The sequence below is a fragment of the Peromyscus eremicus genome, chromosome 8a (assembly GCF_949786415.1).
Source record: "Peromyscus eremicus chromosome 8a, PerEre_H2_v1, whole genome shotgun sequence".
Lineage (NCBI taxonomy): Eukaryota > Metazoa > Chordata > Mammalia > Rodentia > Cricetidae > Peromyscus > Peromyscus eremicus.
The window spans coordinates 98345882-98364595 of record NC_081423.1 but is presented as its reverse complement, the minus strand read 5'-3'; the positions used below and the strand labels follow the sequence as shown (position 1 = coordinate 98364595).

Here is an 18714-nt window from a genome sequence, read left to right as displayed (position 1 = left end):
TCTGACAATGCTAACTATCTTCCAGTCTGTAGGACCGGTCCCGGGAATTCTGAGTAGGTGTACCAGGACCCATGGTGTTTGTACAGCAGTTCTACTGCTGCTGCTCAGGGAGCTCCTGGCTCCGCACACAGCTTCCAGCCAGAACAAACCCATACTGGTGGGCAGGTTTCCACCAGCCATGTTCTGCAGTCTTCTTGGATGAGTTGCTGCAGACGGTAGCTTGAAAGCCAGCCCTGGTTGAGGGGCTCAGTGCATGGCTGCCTGGACAGCTGGGGGGGGGGGGTGCCTGGCACGGAACAGGACTCAACTGCATGAGGCCGATTCCTCCTCCTGCTCCCAATAGCCACTCAGCCCGGTGTGCTCACCTCCACCTGTGGTCACTGCTTCTTCAGGCTCAGGGTCTGGGCAGGTCGGAGCTCCCAGCACCACTGCCACCCAGCTCAATCTTGAGCTGGGGCCTCCAGACAGATCCCAGGGGTCCACAAAAAAATGACTGACCCAACTTGAGTCCAAGAAACCCTGAATCGTCAAGACAGTTTCTGGCAGATTGTGGTGGTGCACCCTGTAATCCCAGTACTCTTAAGAGAGGACCCAGAGCTCAGGGCTAGCCTGGGCTACATGGCAAAAACCTGACTCAAAATAAAGCAGTTTCTATTTCCACCCCAGAATGAGGTGTGCGGGGTAGAAGATGGGGCACCCCCACACCAGTTTCCATCACTCTCACATGGGAAAGCATCTGGGGCAAGATGTTCACTTTGAGGTGTGCGAAGGGTGGGGGGTGGGGTGGCGAGAAAAGTCACACAGGAAAAGCGTGGTAGGAAACGGCCAAGAAATGGGTTTCTCACTGCTGGTCCCGATGGGCTTGGTGGGGTGTCACGGGGTGCAGTGTGCTCTGGGACACCAACGTTCCCCTCGCCTCTCTGAATCTTTATGTGATCACGCGTAAGGAGTGGCTTGGCCAATGAGTCCCCTGTGGGCACCCGAGATGGGTGAGCTTCCCTCTGCAGCAAGGGGCAGAGCCAGGGCCAGCCCCACCCTTGGGCTCCCGTTTCTCTCACACTGGTCCCTCTCTGGCAGTGAAATGCCAGGTCGGCTCAGTTTCCCTGGTCTGGAAGGCAACTTCACAAGCCTCACAGGGAGGCACAACCTTGCCCAGGCCTTGCCCTACAGCCACCAAGGGACAGGAGCCATGTTCCCTAAACTAGAAGGGTCAGCCCCCACCATTCCATACCTGGATATGGCTGCCCCACCCTTTCTCGACGTTGGCCCATCTGAATGGACCCTGGCCCATGTCCCAGCAGCCCCTGCCTGGCCGCCCACATGCCTGCCAGCCAGGGATTTCCCCTTCCGGCCTGGGAAAGCACAGGTGGGCAGGGGCAGGTCTGGGAGGGGGCCCAGGGGGTTCCAACCAGGAAACAAAACTGAAAGGCTAAACCCAAGTCTCCAAGTCCAGCATGTGTCACATGTGACAGAGAAGCTCCACCAGGGGGTGTGTGGGGGGCATCTAAAGATGGCCGCAGCACAGGAGGCTGGGGTGCTGCTTGGCAGGGGGCCTTATAAGTTTCACTTCACTTTAGGCCTATCCTCCCGCCTCAGCTCTGCATCCGAGGCCTTGACCAGTGGAAGTGAGCAGCAGGAAGGCTTTAGATCCACCACAGCAGGGTCAGGAAGGGCTCCAGGAGCAACCCCTGCTGCGCCACAGGTCACCCACTCCTACAGCCCGGCCAGCAGGCTCCACCTCACCTAACACCCTGCTGGAGGCTGAGAAGAGATATGGAGCCGCCACCAGCCCAGCCCCTTCAGGAATCCAGTCTTTGTGGCACTGGGTCAGCCTTGGTTGACACATTTGGGTCATGGCTGCATATTCAACAGGCCCCAAGAAATCTGCATAGAGGTAGGTCCGAAGCCAACAGCCATTGGGAAACCACACAGCCCATGGCCCAAATGGCTTTTAGGCTGGGGAAAGAGGGAGGGTACTGCCCCTGCCTGTACCCCCCAACACCTCAAACCATAGGACAATGCCGCTGCCACCCAGCCAGAGCTCCCCACTGACCCTTCCCACCAAAGCAAATAAAAGCGCCACAAACCAGGGAAGTTAGAAAAGTCTTTAAGTTTTTAAATTAAAATTGCACCCTGGTGAAATGTGATTTTAATTTAGGAATTCAATCCAAAGGCAGGCTCTCCCGAGCTGTCGTCCTCTGACGCTGGACAGAGAGGCTGGGGACCTGTGGGACAGCCAGGACAGTAAGGGACAGGACAGCCAAGCATGCACTCAGAGGTCAGCCAACTCTTCAGTCCTATGGGCTTTGCACACCCAGCTGGGGACAGGGCGATGAGTTTTAGGGCCACCGAGAGGCCACCACCAGCAGAAATGAAAACTCCATGTACCAGTGATGGGTAGGAAAGTCCAGGATCCCAACAGGACCCTTCTGGGACCTCCTTTGGAGGTGGGGGCGGGGCTTCCTAATGGCTGATGTGGCTTCTAAAGAAGGCAGCACCCTGCCACCTGGCTGCAAGCTCACTTCATCTATGAGCACCCTTTGCTCTCCCCAGTGGGCAGAGGATTTGAGGCCCTTCCCTTCTGACCCCAGCACCCTAGTGTGCAGGCCCCACTCTCACATACATTAAATTTATATTCATATATATTATAGTTATATATTAAAAAGAGGAAAAAAACTTTCCCAAAGAGAAACTCCTGAAGAACCCAAGTGGCTCAGGATGTTTACTGTCCCCCCACCCCACAAAAATTCTCTTATAAAATCTTCCAGTGCGGTCTTCAAGAAATCCCCCGCCCTCTTGTGTGTCCCCCCCCAGCCCTCCTCGGTGTCCCCACAACCCTGGACTGCCCCCTGCTCCAGCCCAGTGCCAACCAGTCTCATCTCTGACCATCCATTGCCGTCACGGCTTTCTGCTGGGCGCCCCCCTGGGATGCTCCAGGGGGCCACGTGGGCTGTGGGCAGTGGAGATGACGGAAGGAGTTGGGGGAAGAGGGTGGGATCCAGGGCGTCTGGTGGTTGGGTGGGGATGCGGCCCAGAAGGGGCTGAAGTTTGCAGGAGGGGAGCAAGCCACGGCTGCCATGGGGCTGTTGCCGTTCTGCAGGCCCTCAGAGGCTCGGAGCTTGGAGAACATGGCCAGGGCATCAGGGAAGTTAGGTGGTGTGGCAGGGGTGTTGCTGGGAGTACACATCTGTGGGGAGAAAAAACAAAAGGTGTGGGTGAGGGCTACCTGCAGGGTCCTGTGCCTCTAGCCCACAGGCAACTTCAATAGACCACCCGTCTCCCCCAGAGCCAAGGAAGAACAAGGGAGAGCGAAATCCAAGGGTGTTGCTCAGGTCTTGGAAACAGCACCAAGGGGCATGAGATGTCAATGGTTAATTCCAACTCAAAGCTAAGGTGTCGACGTGAAAGGACAAGGAGCAGCCCAGGACAACACTGCCCAGCTCCTTTCCTAGCTAGGGGAGCCAGCTGGCTTCCTCCACAATCCACCCTCAGATGCCCCCAGGGTGTTAGGAACCATGGAACAGGCCAGGTGGAGGGTCTCCTGCCCATAACAGCCACAGAAAAGCTGCACTTTCTTGGGGTTCCCACTCATTCCCCATGTTCAGCCAACAGGTCTTGGACTCTGGCCCCCTCCACTCGTATTTCCTACAAGTAGATCTGGTTAGCTCAATTCTTCTTTCCGCATTACAAATGAGCAAACTGAGACCCAAGGGTTAAGTCACAACAGAACAAGCACCCAAAGCAGACGCAAACTGTCACAAGACTGCAGGGTCCCAGGTGTGCAGGTTCAGGTGCTAAAAGCCTCTGCCCAGCTGCACTTTGCATTCAGGGTTAAGTGCCACTCGGGTCTGGCTCCCAGTACAAACATGCAGTTGGCCATGCCAGCCCCAGATGCCAGCAGCACACTCCTCAGGGGGTAACAAGTGCCAGTGCCCAGCCCATGGACTGGGAACAGGTGGGTCTGAGCCCAAGACCTACATGAGCCGATTCTGACCTCAAAGCCTCTTCTCCCTTTCTCAGGAGGCCAGGGAGTCCTTTCAGCTTCTCCTAATTTTAGCACCACTGGCTCCTCCCCAAGGCACAGGGCACTGGGGATGGGGGTGGTGAGACACACAACAGGATGCTAGAATTTTATCACTCTAGTTAAAGCAAAGCCAGAAACTGAGGCAAGGACCCCACCTCACCCTGTTCATTGAGGCTGTGCCACATCAGCTCCTAGGGACTTGGACCATTGTCTGCTCCAAGGCCCCACAGGGAAGGCCAAAGGCCTCAGCCAGGTCTAGCCCCACCCAGACACTTCCCTCCTCCCATCAGGATTCCCTGCCCACCCCCCATGACTTCTCCGCAGCAGGAAACAATGAATGGGGGGTTGCGGGTGGAGGCCTGTTGCATCACAGCATCGTGACTGACTTCCCCAGTCCACCAAGCCAGAGGCCAGGTCTTTTCAACAGTCAACCTGCTCTGGAGAGCAGCTTGGAAGGTTGTGCCTGTGCCCATCGGCCTGAGTTCAGACATCCCTGGGCCTCTCTGCTTTGGTGAAAGCAGGGAGGGGTTTGAACTACATTTTCTAAAGCCCCTCCTGGAATCTCAAGTAATTCTGTGTCCCTAGTATGGCCAGGGTCCTCTTGCTTCCCACCTACAACTGCCCTCCTTGCCTCTCCCCCTCATACAACTGGGGACCCTTATCATTTATAATGCTTCCTCCAACTGTGGCCGGCAAGATGCAGGACAATCCTTTACCAGTTATGGCCACTTTGTGGTGACTGATCTTCAAAGATTTTGTTTATCTGAGACAGGATCTTGCTAGATAGCCCAGGCTGACCTAGAGTTCACAGCAATCCTCCTGCTTCAACCTCCCAAGTGCTATGTTCCAATGTTTTTATTAAGTTTTCTAACTATTTTGTCTCAAAAACAGTACTGACTCCCAGCACAGGGCTGGTGTTTCCTACTGTGCAGTTGAAACACCCAGCAGCATGTGTCCCTGATGGATGCATTGATTATAATGTCTGTGTTACAAAACCAGCCATCTCCCCAAGAGAAGCTTCCAAAGGGGATCTCTCTCTCTCTCTCTCTCTCTCTCTCTCTCTCTCTCTCTCTCTCTCTCTCTCACACACTCACACACACACACACACACACACACACACACACACACACACACACACACACACGAATCTGCAGAGGTGGGGGAGGGGGAAAGGAACCACACAGGACTCCAGTTCAAGCTGGAGACTGGTAGCTTCCTTGTTCAGGCCCCTAAGCATGGCTGTGCTTTTCTGAGTGGTCTTGTGGCAGAAAGATAATTTTGAATAGGGATGGAGACAGAGTATTCCCAGATCCAGGAAGCTAAAAGTCTGTATGGCTGGATGCAGGAGAGGGGTCTTGGAGATGATGACTCCCTCCTAAAATGGATGCCTCAGCATCATTCATTTTCCCATCTTACTTCAAATGCTAAAAGCTAGCTTAAATCAAGGCAGACAACTCTCCTTTCCCCAGCATCGTTGACTGGAAGAAAACAGTACCAAAAGAACAAGACACAGCAGAGGATCCATGTGCGGTCTGTCCCCTGGGGAGAGCCAGGGACAAGAGGGCACTTAAGTTTAAAAAAAAAAAAAAAAAAAAAAGCCAAAAATGTCCAACAGCAAATCTTCGGAATAATGTTTTACCACCCCTCCACTGGGATCAGGCCCTCCTAGGTGTTCAGAGCTAATAGATAACTAGGGATTGGAGAAGGGATGGCCTGGGCCTCAAGAAAGCGGAGTACCCACTGACCAGAAGGGCAAAGGCTTTAGCCTGGAGCCAAGTTGGAAGAGGACAAATCCAGGTTTGAAGCACTTCTGTTTCCTGGACTGTTTGTTAACATACGGAGATTAAAATAAAGTCTGACCTTACTTTGGGTATATAAACTCTATACAGGGTTATGTTCCCCCAAAGCTCTGGAAGGGCCATCCCACCTTTGTGAGCAGAGCTGAGCTTCCGGAGCCAGGGTGGATCTAAGCCTTCCCTGCTTCCTGCAGCACTGGAGGTGGTGTGTGTGTGTGTGTGTGTGTGTGTGTGTGTGTGTGTGTGTGTGTGGTGTGGTGTGTATGTGCTTGTGCGCGCGCGTGCATATGCGCGTACTGCATCAACCCACAAATCCCTACTCCAGTCGCCCTCCCCTGGGCTCCCCAGAGGTCTGGTTATCATCGAGTCCCTTCCCCATCCTCTGCCACCAGACTCTCAAGTCCCTGCTTGTACTGGGGGCCATTTCTCCTCCCCTCCACCCCCACCTCCCCAACACCAGGGCCCCTAGGCCCAGGGCACGGCGCCCGGCGCAGGGCCTCAGGCCCAGATCCAGGAGCCTGGAGGCGGGTCCCAAAGTTGGGCGAGCCAGCGCCGGCCTGGGAGCGCTCTTTCCTGGAAGACATTTTGGCTCTTTGTTTACATTCGCGGCGCGGCGCTCCCCGGCAACATGGCTGTCACCGGTGCGCTGACAGCGACCTGCCGCACCGGGCGCCCCCTCCGCGGCCCCGAGGGACACTTACCATCTGCGGGTGGTGGTGGCTGTTGGGAATGTTGCTTTCTTGGAAGAACGTGCTCAGGGCGGTCTGCGGACAAACATGGGACGCGGCGGCGTGAGCGAGGCCTGGCCGCCCCGGCCTGCCCGCCGCGGCCCACGCGCGCCCGGTACGCCCCGACCACCCCTCTCAGCGCGGGCCCCACGCTCACCTCGAACTGCCAGTGAGCCGCCTGCAGCAGCTGCTGCGCCTGGTCGGCCGCGCAGCCCGCGGCCAGCACGAACTGGTTGATCATGACCTGGTGCCGCAGCTCGTCCGTGTTCACCGACATGGCGCTGGGCGGCCGCCCCGGGCTCGCGCTCGCAGCTCCGCCGCCGCCGCCGCCACCGCCGCCGCCCGGCGAATGTTGTGGTCCAGCTCGCGCGGCCGCGCCGACGCCGCAAACAACAGCGCGGGGCGGGGCCGTCGGGCCCAACGTTCGGGGGCCGCGAGCCGCAGCCGCTGATTGGCCCACGCGCCGCCCGACCGGCCGCCGGCTCCCACACGGACGTTCGATTCGAATCCTGCGGCGGGCCCGGCCGCTCTGTTTCTCTTCTCGCACGGCCGCGCCCATTGGCGGAGCCGGCGCCGCGGGGGCGCCCTGGCATTGGCCGGCCTCCGTGTTTTGGCTCCTCCGGGTTGGTGGTTGGCTGGGACCGACGTCGGGGGGCGGGGCCTGAAGCGCTGATTGGCCTACCGTAGGCCTGTTTGAACTCAACTCGAAAACCTTGAGTGCGCGCTGATTGGTGGAGGTCCCCTGTGTTTGCTGTTGTAGGCGTGAGGGTGGTGCTGGCCAAGTTCATTCATTACTTCATTGAAACTGAACATGCTCAGCCGGAAAAGCAAGACTGAGTGGCTTTGACTCATTTCCTCTGAAAGATGTGGTCATCTCGAGAAACAGAATGATCAAAATAGAAAACACACAGAACCTTTGCAGCTACTCGACTCTCAAGAGTATTTAAATTTTAAATAGCTTCTAAATAGTCTCACTTAAAAAAAGAGAGAGAGAGAACTTTTGAAACACAACGCACAGCGTGAGGTCCTGGGTTCAATTCCAAAAAAGGAAAAAAACAACACAAAACAAAAACACCACCAACAACAAAAGATCCTGGCGTGATAACGCAAGCTTTTAGTTCCAGCACTCAGCACTCATTTGGGGAGGCAGGCGTCTCTCTTGAGACCAACCAGCCTTGCCTATACAGTGAGTTCAAGGACAGCCAAGGCTACATAGAGAAACTCTGTCTCAAAAAAGCCAAACACAAACACACACACACACACACACACACACACACACACACACACACCACAGACCACACACACACACCATCACCACCACCAAAGAAAGAACGGAGCTGGTCTTGCTTTGTATGAGTCAATCTCAGGGTTTAAAAACCCAGTGCTTTGCCGGATGGCGGTGGCCCCATGCCATTAATCTCAGCACTTGGGAGGCAGAAGCAGGCAGATCTCAGTGAGTTCGTTCGAGGCCAGTCTGGTCTACAAAGTGAGTTCCAGGACAGCCAGGGCTGTTACACAGAGAAACCCTGTCTCGGGAAAAACGAAAAAAAAAAAAAAACAGAAAAACAAAAACAAAAAACAACAACAACAAAAAACAAAACAAAACCCAGTGCTTAAAAAGAATGTATCTGGTTTCAGCATGAAGACTTTTTTCCCTTGTCATTTTTTATTCCCTGATCAACAGTGTATTGGCATATATATTTGTATAGAATTTACATTGTATTGGGTATTAAAGTGACCTAAAGATGACTTAAGGTACATGGGATGATGAACTTGGCTTATAGTACACATTGTAAAGTAAAAGCCTCCCACATCCGTGGTTCTGTACTGTAGGGAGGGGGCCTGGAATGCTTCCCTTCTGGCTCTGGAAGACTGGACTAGGGATTTACTGTTAGGGTTTCTGGTTCAGGAAGACTTACACTGTTTTTTCTTTTTCTTTTTTTTTTTTTTTTACACTGTTTTTTCATCAGAACTAATTACAGAGTACATTTTAACTAGTTAGTGGTGTGCAGAACAGAAAGACAATAAGAAGAAAGCAAGCTCCGTTTCTATTTACTTACCTGTGGGAGGCAGGTGCATGGGAGTTGGGTCTCGCTTTCCATGGTGTGGGTCTGAAAAATCAAACTCAGGCAGACGGGCTTGAGAGCAAGTTCTCACCGAATCACTTGTCAGCCCTATATTTGTTTTACATAAAGGACTCAACTTTCCCTGTAAAGGAACTTGACCATTTTTGAAAAGACCATACAGAAGGATAAGGTTACAGCCGATGTTTGCATACCGATGACAGCTAGGAGCGGCCGGGTGGTGGAGAGCTCATCTAGCATGCAGGAAGCCCTGGCTGTCTCCCCAGGACCACAAGAACACAGCAAAACCGCTTGGGGCACTAGAATGAGTTAATTTCCTTTCATTTCTCTGCCAGTTTGTTTGTTTGTTTGTTTGTTTTGAGGGGATGGGAACACTGTAATTATTCTTGGACACCACAAAATTCCCATGGGCTGAAGCCATGAGTGTGGTTGGGAAGTATAGTCTTCCCTCCACATCCATGGTTCAGGGTCCCCTAGAGCTAACAAAATTTGTGGACGCTCAACTCCTTTTATAAAGCATAGCATGACATAGCATAGCATTTGTACATAACCCCTACACAGCCTCCCATACATTTTAAATACTTTCTAAAACACCCTGTAATAACTTACACAATATAAACACTGCTAAAATAGTTGTACTGTGCTGCTCAAACAATAAGAAGAAAAGTGTGTGCATGCTTTAAAAAGGAAAAAAGTCTGCACAGACACAATTTTCTGTCGGAATATTTTTTAACACAGTTTGGTTGAATGCAGAGATGTGTATACACAGGCTGGGCGGCACCTGTACAGCTTCCAGCTCTTAACTCCCAAGTAATTGCAAGGTGAAAATAAGAGGGAACAGCCAGCTGCCTGCACTGCCGGGGATCACAGGCCAAGAGCTGCCCCAGAACAAGGAAGCACTGTCATTGTGGGCTCTGGGTTTTCACAAGTATATACAGGTGTCAAACGTGTCAGGGTGGTGAGTAGCAAGGTCTAGCTTGAGTACAGACATTTTAAGAGAACGTGCCTAGAGCTTCTAGGTCTTAATTAAAAAGTTCTCACACCCACCATGGTGGTGTATAAAGACCTGTAATTCCAGCATTTGGGAGGCTGAGTCAGGAAGATCAGGAGTTGGAGGCTAGCCTGGGCTATGTAGAGAATTCAAATCCAACTCTCAAGGAAGGTAAAAGTTGGAAACTGCCAAATCTGTTATTTCTTGGACATTAAGGCAACTTATCTCTAAGGAATATCTAATGTTTTCCCTGTGCAGGACACAGTTGTGGACAGATGGGCATGGCAGAGGGACTGGGGCTCAGAGGATCTTCTGTGGGCAAAGGTCATCCCAGGAGGAGACAGGAGAGCTGCGGAGCTGTGCCTGTGATCTGTAGTCCTGACAGGTGGAAGGGCTTAATCAATACTTAGGCTTCTGAATCTGGTTGAAGATGAGTGGCTGGGAGCAGAAGGAGTGCCCAGCTCCCTGGACCAGGGAGGAATGAATGAGGTCATGTTTGCAGAGGACTTTGAGCTCTCGAGATGAAAGCAAATCAAATGCAAGGTATTATTAACTGAAGGTGTTATTATCTTAATCTGAGAGGACTATACAAGGCCAGTGAAACACTGTAATAAAAACATGCCCATTAATAACAAATGAAACACGGTGGTAGCCTCAGAGAGAACAAAACCCTTGTTGCATCAATGGCAGGGCTACAGAGCTAGCCATGATGCAGCAATTGAGAAAGAGAAACAATCTGAGTCTGTATTTCCCTGTGTAGTGCATGTATAACAACCAACACGACTGTGAGCAAGCCCCAAAGCAGGCTCACAGTTGCTGGACCTTAACACTCCTTAGCCCTGTGCTAAGCACTTCCAGAGAGCTAGGCACCTCTCATTTTCATCTGGGGACCACCAGGGATCACATGTCCTGGGTGAGGCAGCTAAGGGGCATGGGAGGAAAGGATTCTGCCTAACATCACACAGTAACGAGAGGTGCCACGCCCTTTCCTACCAGTTTTCACTTCAGTGGGGCTCAAGTGGGTCTCTTCTAAGCAAGTGTTTTCAGAAGCTCTGAGGTATCTACTGGGGAGCTAGAAGTCCGTGGGTCCTGAGGGGCAAGAGGGCACCAGCTGTTCTAGGTAATGACAGCGAAGGGTAGAGAACTGGCAGTCTCACCCTGGTCTTCACAGCACCATCAAGTTCCTGGCTATTCTTTTTTTTTCTCCTTTCCACCTCTTTTTTTGTTTGTTTTTTTACTTTGTTTTTTGAGACAGTCTTCGTGTAGCCCAGGCTGGCTTTGAACTCACTAGGTAACCAAAACTTTCCTTGAACATCCGATGCAAGTGCTGGGTGGGATTAAAAGCCCACAGCAGCATTCCAGGCCCTTCCTCCTTTCCACCTCTTATGCCCTGGACCCAAACAGCTCCAATTTGAGGGTGCCGCATACTTAATAAGCCTAAACCTTGAAGAACACCCAGAACCCTCCAAGGTCAGGTAGCACCCCCTCCTTCCCAGTAACAGCGAACAGGATGAAGGTTGGGTGCACCCGGAAGTTCCTTTCTTTCCCACTCTCCTTCCTTCTTCCCTCCCCTCCCTCTTTTCCTGCCTGCACACCTTCCTCTAACACCTCCCAACTTTTTTTTTTTTTTCCAAAGACAGGGTCTTCCAAGCTCTGCTTGGCCTCGAACTTGCTGACTTAAGGGGCAAAGCTGAGATTTGAGTCCACACACTGGTGTCTACAACCAGAGGCTGTGCTCCCAACATAGCCTTGGCTGTCCTGGAACTCAGCACGTAGACTCACTATGTGCATGATCTTAAATTACTTTCAAGCCTGTTGGAATCTAGATAGTACTGACGAGATAGGAAACACCTTTCTTCTGTGTTATTGGAGACAGGAAAACCAAGGCTAATTCCCCGTGATGAGTCCATGCTGGTTTATACCAGATTATGTTTTTCCACAAACTGTCACATGCCTCACAAAAGGACAAAGGCCAGACCACTCCCAGCCTAGTTAAAGGCATTCCCCCAAAGCAGCACTGAGGTCTGGACACGCTGTGCCGTACCTGGCGGCCAGGTGATAAGACAGCCCCACCTCTGGTTGCTAGGTGTGTCTTAGTCCACAGGGGAGGGAGGCGAAGGGAGTGTGGAGGACAGCCTCTAGGGCAGTCTCCTCCTTCTCCAGCAGGACTCTAGCTTCCTGCTCAGACGCCAGACTCTCCTTAGGAAAGGAATGGAGAGGCCTGGAGCTAGCCATTCCAGCTCCCCAATGAGAACATCTGTCTGCTGAGAACAGACTACAAACCAGCCTGCTACTAGCTCTTTCCTGAATCTTCTCATTTAATAAATATATACAAGAAACAAAGACTCAAAGCGTGTGGGCATCACACACACACACACACACACACACACACACACACACACACTGCACTGTAAGGAACTGTACAGTCATGCTTGTACTTTCGTACTGAACACAGTTTAAGAAGTCTAAAGGTGGCACCTTTGCAGTCCCCGGAAATGACCCTTCCCAAATTCATACCCAGCTTTCCTCACCAGTCTTGATGCTCAGATTCCCATCAATCACTCTCCAGTTCTCAATTATTGACCACCACATATGCCTACCTTCTAGAAACAACAGTGAGTTTGTCTGCCTATTATGAGACCCAGTTCTTCCCTCATCTACCCTGGTGGGTGAGCTTAGTGGAGACCCGGAATCATGTGGATACCTCTCTGAACGAGCTGGCCTTTAATCTTTTTCATGACTCCATGAGGCAATTCTTATCAAGCTAGCAATTATAGATCATAAGGAAATAGTCTGTGGAGGCTCATCAGAGCATGAAACAGAGATAGACTGGGTAAATAAAGGAACCGAAATTGGGTTGTAAGAAAGAACAGTACAAACCAAAGCTAGGTCCATTTAGGAGCTGAGCGTGGTGGAGTACACCTGTAATCCCAGTACTCAAGGGCCCAAGGCAGGAGGACCACTATGAATTTAGAGGCTAGCCAAGGATACACAGTAAGACCCCTTCTCACAGCTCTACCACTCCTGGGTATTTACTGGAAGGACTCCAAGACAACACATCACAGACACTTGCACATCCATGTTGACTACAGCACTATTCACAACAGCTGAGTCATAGACCCAATCTTGGTGTCTACAGCCAAGGAAAGGTGAAGGAAGATGTGCTGTACATGTATAGTGGAATTAAATATTTTTATGCTTATTTTTCCATGTGTATGAATGTTTCCCCACATGCCTGTGCACCACGTGTGTGCCCGGTGCCCACAGAGGTCGGGAGAGGGCATTGGATCCATGAAACTAGAGATACAGGCAGCTGTGAGCCACCATGTGGGTGCTGAGAATCGAACCCAGGTCCCCTGAAAGAGAAACAAGAGCTCTTAACCTCTCACCCATCATGTCCCCAGCCCCTGCACAGTGGAGTTTCTGTCAGGCACAAAGAAGAACAAAGTTACAACATTTGCAGGAAACTGACATAATCCTAAGTGAAGCAAGTCAATTTCAGGACGAGTACTGTGTGTTGCCTCTTTTTTGTGCTTCCTGGATTGTTGTGTAGTGCACAACATCATACATGTATAAATGGAGGCACAAGTGCAATTATCCAGGGACCAAGGAGGTGACAGGAGGGGCAGAGGGGAGAGAAGGGAGGGAGGGAGGGCATGTGGTGGGTGAGGTGGGGGTGTGAGAGGGTACAGTACACACTTGCACAAAAATTGAAAACAAAATCCAAAGTGGCCTGGTGGAGGTGGCTCACGCCTTTAATCCCAGCACTCGGGAGGCAGAGGCAGGCAGATCTCTGTGAGTTCGAGGCCAGCATGGTCTACAGAGTGAGTTCCAGGAAAGGCACAAAGCTAAAGAGAAACCCTGTCTCAAAAAACAAACAAACAAAAAAAGCCAAAGGGGGGGCTGGGGCGATGGCTCAGTTGGTAAGAACTTAAGAAGCAAGCATGAGGCCCTGGGTTTGAGCCCCAGTCTGCACATAAACAAACAAAAACAAGCCCAAGTGGGGCTGGTGCTCAAAAAGACCCATCTGAAGTGTGGGAAGGTGGGGTGCTGGAGTAGGACTAAGCTGGGAGAGACCAGGGCTGGCAAGCACCTGCTCTGGGTGTGGAGGGGTGGTCCTCCCTTTCTCTGGGGAAAAATCGCCAGTGTTGGCAGACTGGCCCCAGGATTCCTCAGGCTCATCAGGTTAGACTAAGCTAGGTTGCGGTAACTCAGTCGTACAGTTTTACTTCTCACCTATGCTAAGGTCAGTGGGTCAAGAAAAACTACCCTCAGGGCAGTGACATCATTTTCCAGACTGTGGACTCTTCATTTATATGGCAGTGGCGGCTTCCAAGCTGGCAAGCTAAAGCCCTGGGGCCTGTTTTTGTAAATAAAGTTTTATTGACACAGGGCTGGCCCTATGTGTTTGTCATCCCTCCCTCTCTCCCATTCCTTGGTGCTAAGGTTGAGTCAAGCAGTTACTCCACAGACCACAAAAGCCTACAAAGCTTTCAATCAGTTCAGATATAGCATACTCTGTTCTGTCCAGAAGAGTCACATGACTTCTCTGAAGTGAAGGAGGAAAGGGTGTGGGAACATGAGCAAAATATGTCACCGATTTCACAGACAACTAGGCTATTGGGCAACGGTGTAAACTCAAGATTGTTTGCTTATCTCTGAATCTGGGAGTTTATTATTAGCTAGTTAGTTAGCTAGGTAGCTAGTTAACTTACTTTTCTTTTGGGAGGTGGTGGTTTGAGACAGGGTTTCTCTGTGTAACAGCCCTGACTGTCCTGGAACTCGCTTTGTAGACCAGGCTGGCCTCAACTCACAGAGATCCACCTGCCTCTGCCTCCTGAGTGCTGGGATTAAAGGCGTGCATCACCATCACCCGGTTTAGTTGATTTATTTTAAGACAGTTTCTTATGTTATCTAGGCCTGCTTTGAACTTTGCTATGTAGCTGAGGGTATGTTTGAACTTCTGATCCTCCTGCTTCTGCCTTCCAAGTGCTAGGGTTGCAAGTATATCCGTTATGACCAGATACTGATTCACTTATTTCTGTTTATTTATTTGTTTGTTTGTTTTTCGAAATAGGGTTTCTCTATGTACCTTGGCTGTTCTGGAACTCAATATGTAGACAAGGCTGGCCTCAAACTCATAGAGATCCACCTGCCTCTGCCTCCTGAGAGCTGGGATTAAAGGTGTGTGCCACCACTGTCCAGTCAGAGTCTTGGTCTTTAGACCAGTCTGTTGTTCTGGTACTCATTATGTAAACCAAATTGGCCTCGAACTTTTGTCAATCCTCCTGCCCCAGTCTCATGAGTTCTGGGATTATAGTCATAAGGTTTATTGTTTTATGTGATTGTTTTTTGCAATGCTAGGTGTCTTAGTTATTGTTCTATTGCTGTGAAAAGACACCATGACCAAGGCAGCGTATAACAGAGAGCATTGGGGGCTTGCTTACTTACAATTTCAGAGGGGGAGTCCACGGTAATCATGGCCGGGAGCAGGCAGGCAGCAGGCAGGCATTGTGCTGAAGTGGTAGCTGAGGTTTACATCTTATCCACAAGATGGAGGCCAAAAGAGAGTGTGATTGGGCCTGGTGTGGGCTTTGGAAACCTCAAAGTCCAACCCCAGTGACATAATTCCTCAAAGAGGCCACACCCCTTAATTCTTCCTAAATAGTCTACCAACTAGGAACCAAACATTCCAATACATGAGCCTATGGGGGCCGTTCCCATTCAAACCACCACACTAGGATTAGAACACAGTGCCCAGTTCTTGGTAGACAATCACTCCATCATTGAGCTGTATTCCATCCACATGCAGGGATTTTTTAAAATTTATTACTTGTTTTATTATTTTATTGTATGTATGTACATATTCATGTGTGGGCTTGTGTGGGCATATGCATACGGGGGTCAAAGGTTTGGGTTTTGTTTGTTTTGTTTTCAAGACAGGGTTTCTCTGTGTAATAGTCCTGGCTGTCCTGGAACTTGCTTTGTAGACCAGGCTGGCCTCGATCTCAGCGAGATCCACCTGGCTCTGCTTCCAGAGTGCTGGGACTAAAGGCGTGTGCCACCACTGTCACCCGGCTAGCCACACTCCCCACATAGCCTTGGCTGGTCTCAGACTTGCAATGATTTTCCTGCCTTTGTCTCCTGAGTACCTTTGTGGGTGATGTCACCCCTTGGCAGGTGGTCCTGGAGTGTGGGCCAGCCAAGTCCATGAAAGGAATTTAAACTGACCAGGACCCATTAGAAAAGAAAGAAATGTTAAAAGTTTTGGGGGCTGGAGAGATGGCTCAGAGGTTAAGAGCACTGACTGCTCTTCCAGAGGTCCTGAGTTCAATTCCCAGCAACCACATGGTGGCTCACAACCACCTGTAGTGAGATCTGGTGCCCTCTTCTGGCCTGCAGTCATATATGCTGTATACATAATAAATAAATAAATCTTTAAAGCCGGGCGGTGGTGGTGCACGCCTTTAATCCCAGCACTCGGGAGGCAGAGCCAGGTGGATCTCTGTGAGTTCGAGGCCAGCCTGGACTACCAAGTGAGTTCCAGGAAAGGCGCAAAGCTACACAGAGAAACCCTGTCTCGAAAAACCAAAAAAAAAAAAAAAAAAAAAAAGTTTCTCAATAAGGTACCAGACGGTGGTGGTGCATGCCTTTAATCCCAGCACTAGGGAGTCAGAGGCAGGTGGATCTCTGAGTTCAAGGCCAGCCTGGGCTACAGAGCGAGATGCAGGACAGGCACCAAAACTACACAGAGAAACCCTGTCTTGGAAAAAAAAAAAAAAAAGACAATAAGTTTTCAGTAACTCTCAAGGACGTAAGAAGTAATCATGTGGTGAAGAGGGGAGCATGGGGGAGGGAGAAAGGGGGGGCAGGAAAGAGATGGATTGTGGAAAAGGTGGCTCACATCGATGATCCTGGCACTCAGGAGGATGAAGCAGGATTGCCAAGAGTTCAAGGTTAGCCCTGGGTGTACAGCATGTTCCAGGCCAGCCTAGACTACAGATTAAACTATGTCTCAAAAAGGAAAAGAAAAGAAAAAGAAAATCCTGGACCAGAGCTTGTTTAAGATAAAGCCCCTGACTGTTTTATAGTTTGGTCGGAAGACCCTCCTGTCTTCAGGAACCCGGAACCTCCACAGAGAGCAAGCGATGACATGCTGTTTCCTGACTCCAGGACAGCAGACCACACTGACTGGACCCAGCGTGAGGCTGTTAATAAACACAGGGCCAGGGTTTGGTCAAAAGAGGAAGGAAGTGCTTGCTGTGCACAGGAGCACTGGGTTGTGCACATCGCCAGTGGGTGGGAAACCCCGGGATGTGCCCGGTCAGGTCAACATGTGTGCCAGGCTTGGCCAGATCTTGTGTCCTGCCTTCCTTCCGGCAGCTTCTAGATCAGAACAAAGCCACCGACAGGGTAGTGTTTGGAGTCCAATCATCAGAAGGAACTGAGCAAAAACAACCCCCGAACCCCAGACCCAACCCAAATGGAAAGAACTGAGCAGTGAGGATGCTTGCTTGGCCTGGCAGACAACGGTTTCAAAAGCACAGGGTTCAGCCGGGCAGCAGTGGCTCATGCCTTTAATCCCAGCACTCGGGAGGCAGAGCCAGGCGGATCTCTGTCAGTTCGAGGCCAGCCTGGTCTACAGAGCGAGATCCAGGACAGGCACCAAAACTACACAGCGAAACCCTGTCTCGAAAAACCAAAACCAAAACAAACAAACAAAAAAAGCGCAGAGTTCAAATGGCATTTTAAGGTGGCTCCATTACTTCTCTGGCAGAGCTCTTGGAGAAAGGTTTAAGACCAGGAGTCTGTGTGGTGATGGTGCTGCATACCTGGAATTCCACCACTTGGTAGACTGAGGCTAGAGGATTTTAAGTTCCAGGCAGAAAGAGACTCAGTCACAAACAAAACAAAACAACCAGAAAAGCATTTTAAAAAGCCTTTCATGAAGCCAGGCAAGGGGATGCGTGACTGAGATCCCAACACCTGGGACCTTCCATGAATCCTGAACCTGGGAGGCCAGGCAGGAAGGTCAGGAGTTCAAGGTCAGCTTAGGTGTGCTGGTTAGCTTCTCTGTCAAGTTGACAGGGCTAGAGTCACCTGAGGAGGGGCTCTCGATTGAGAAAATGGTCCACCAGGAAGCCTGTGGGGCACTCTCTTGATGGATGATTCATGTGAGAGGGCCCAGCTCACTGTGGGTGGTGTCACCCCTGACAGGTGGTCCTGGGCTGTGTAAGAAAGCAAGCTGAGCAAGCAACGGGGAGCGAGCCATTAAGTAGTGTTCCTGCAAGGCTTCTGCTTCAGCTCCTGTCCTGGCTTCCCACCATGATGGACTGTGAGCTGCAAAGAAACAAATCCTTTCCTCCTCAAATTGCTTTCAGTCATGGTGTTTAACACAACAATAGAAACCAAACTACAACACTGGGCTACTTGAGGTCCTGTCTCAAAACAAAAACAGATGGGAAGCCGGGTGCATGCCTTTCAATCCTAGTACTTGGGAGACAGAGACAGGCAGATCTCTGTGAGTTCGAGGCCAGCCTGGACTACTTGAATCCCTATCTCAAAATAACAACAACAACAACATCAAAACAAAAACACAGGACTAAGAATCCAGAGCTTGCTTTTGTCAGTTTTCTGGTTTGTGTACCGTTGCCCTTATTTTTGAGAAGGGAGTCTCATTCTGTACCCCAGGCTGGACTGGAACTCACTATGTACCCCAACTGGTCTCAAATCCACATTCTTTATCCTACCTCAGCTTCTACAGTGCTAGGGTTTCAGGTGTGACCGACTATGTTTGTCCCAGAACTTGGTCTTTAAATAAGAAGGGATGTCTAAATTCAAATATGGAAACACACTAGCAGCAAGTAGGTGAGTTAGAGAAAAGAGAAGAGCGTGGAGGTGGGGGGTGGGGGGTGGATAGCCTACATCCCAGCACTTGAGAGGCTGAGGCAGGAGCATTGTGAGTCCACCATCAGCCTAACCTACTGCGTGATACTCTGCCTCTGAAAACCAAAGAAAAAAAACAAACAAACAACAAACCCACCAGGGGCTAGCCTGATGTGTTGGGGGCTAGCTTGATGTGTTGGGGGCT

The 18714-nt window shown here is 50.9% G+C and overlaps 1 protein-coding gene across 2 annotated transcripts; it reads right to left on the bottom strand.

Annotated features, from left to right (window-relative positions):
- Positions 1 to 2091: 2091 nt before the first annotated feature.
- On the bottom strand, positions 2092 to 6885 carry Ubald2 (UBA like domain containing 2). 2 transcript variants are annotated; one of them, XM_059269832.1, is made up of 4 exons: positions 6706 to 6885; positions 6522 to 6584; positions 2887 to 3187; positions 2092 to 2225 (listed from the first exon to the last, which is right to left on the bottom strand). In XM_059269832.1, exons 1-4 carry the CDS (start codon positions 6823 to 6825, stop codon positions 2155 to 2157), a joined length of 555 nt encoding a protein of 184 aa, XP_059125815.1. In that variant the 5' UTR covers positions 6826 to 6885; the 3' UTR covers positions 2092 to 2154. The 2 variants fall into 2 exon arrangements, with proteins under 2 accessions (XP_059125815.1, XP_059125816.1); XM_059269833.1 differs by having other exon boundaries at positions 2092 to 3187.
- Positions 6886 to 18714: the final 11829 nt, after the last annotated feature.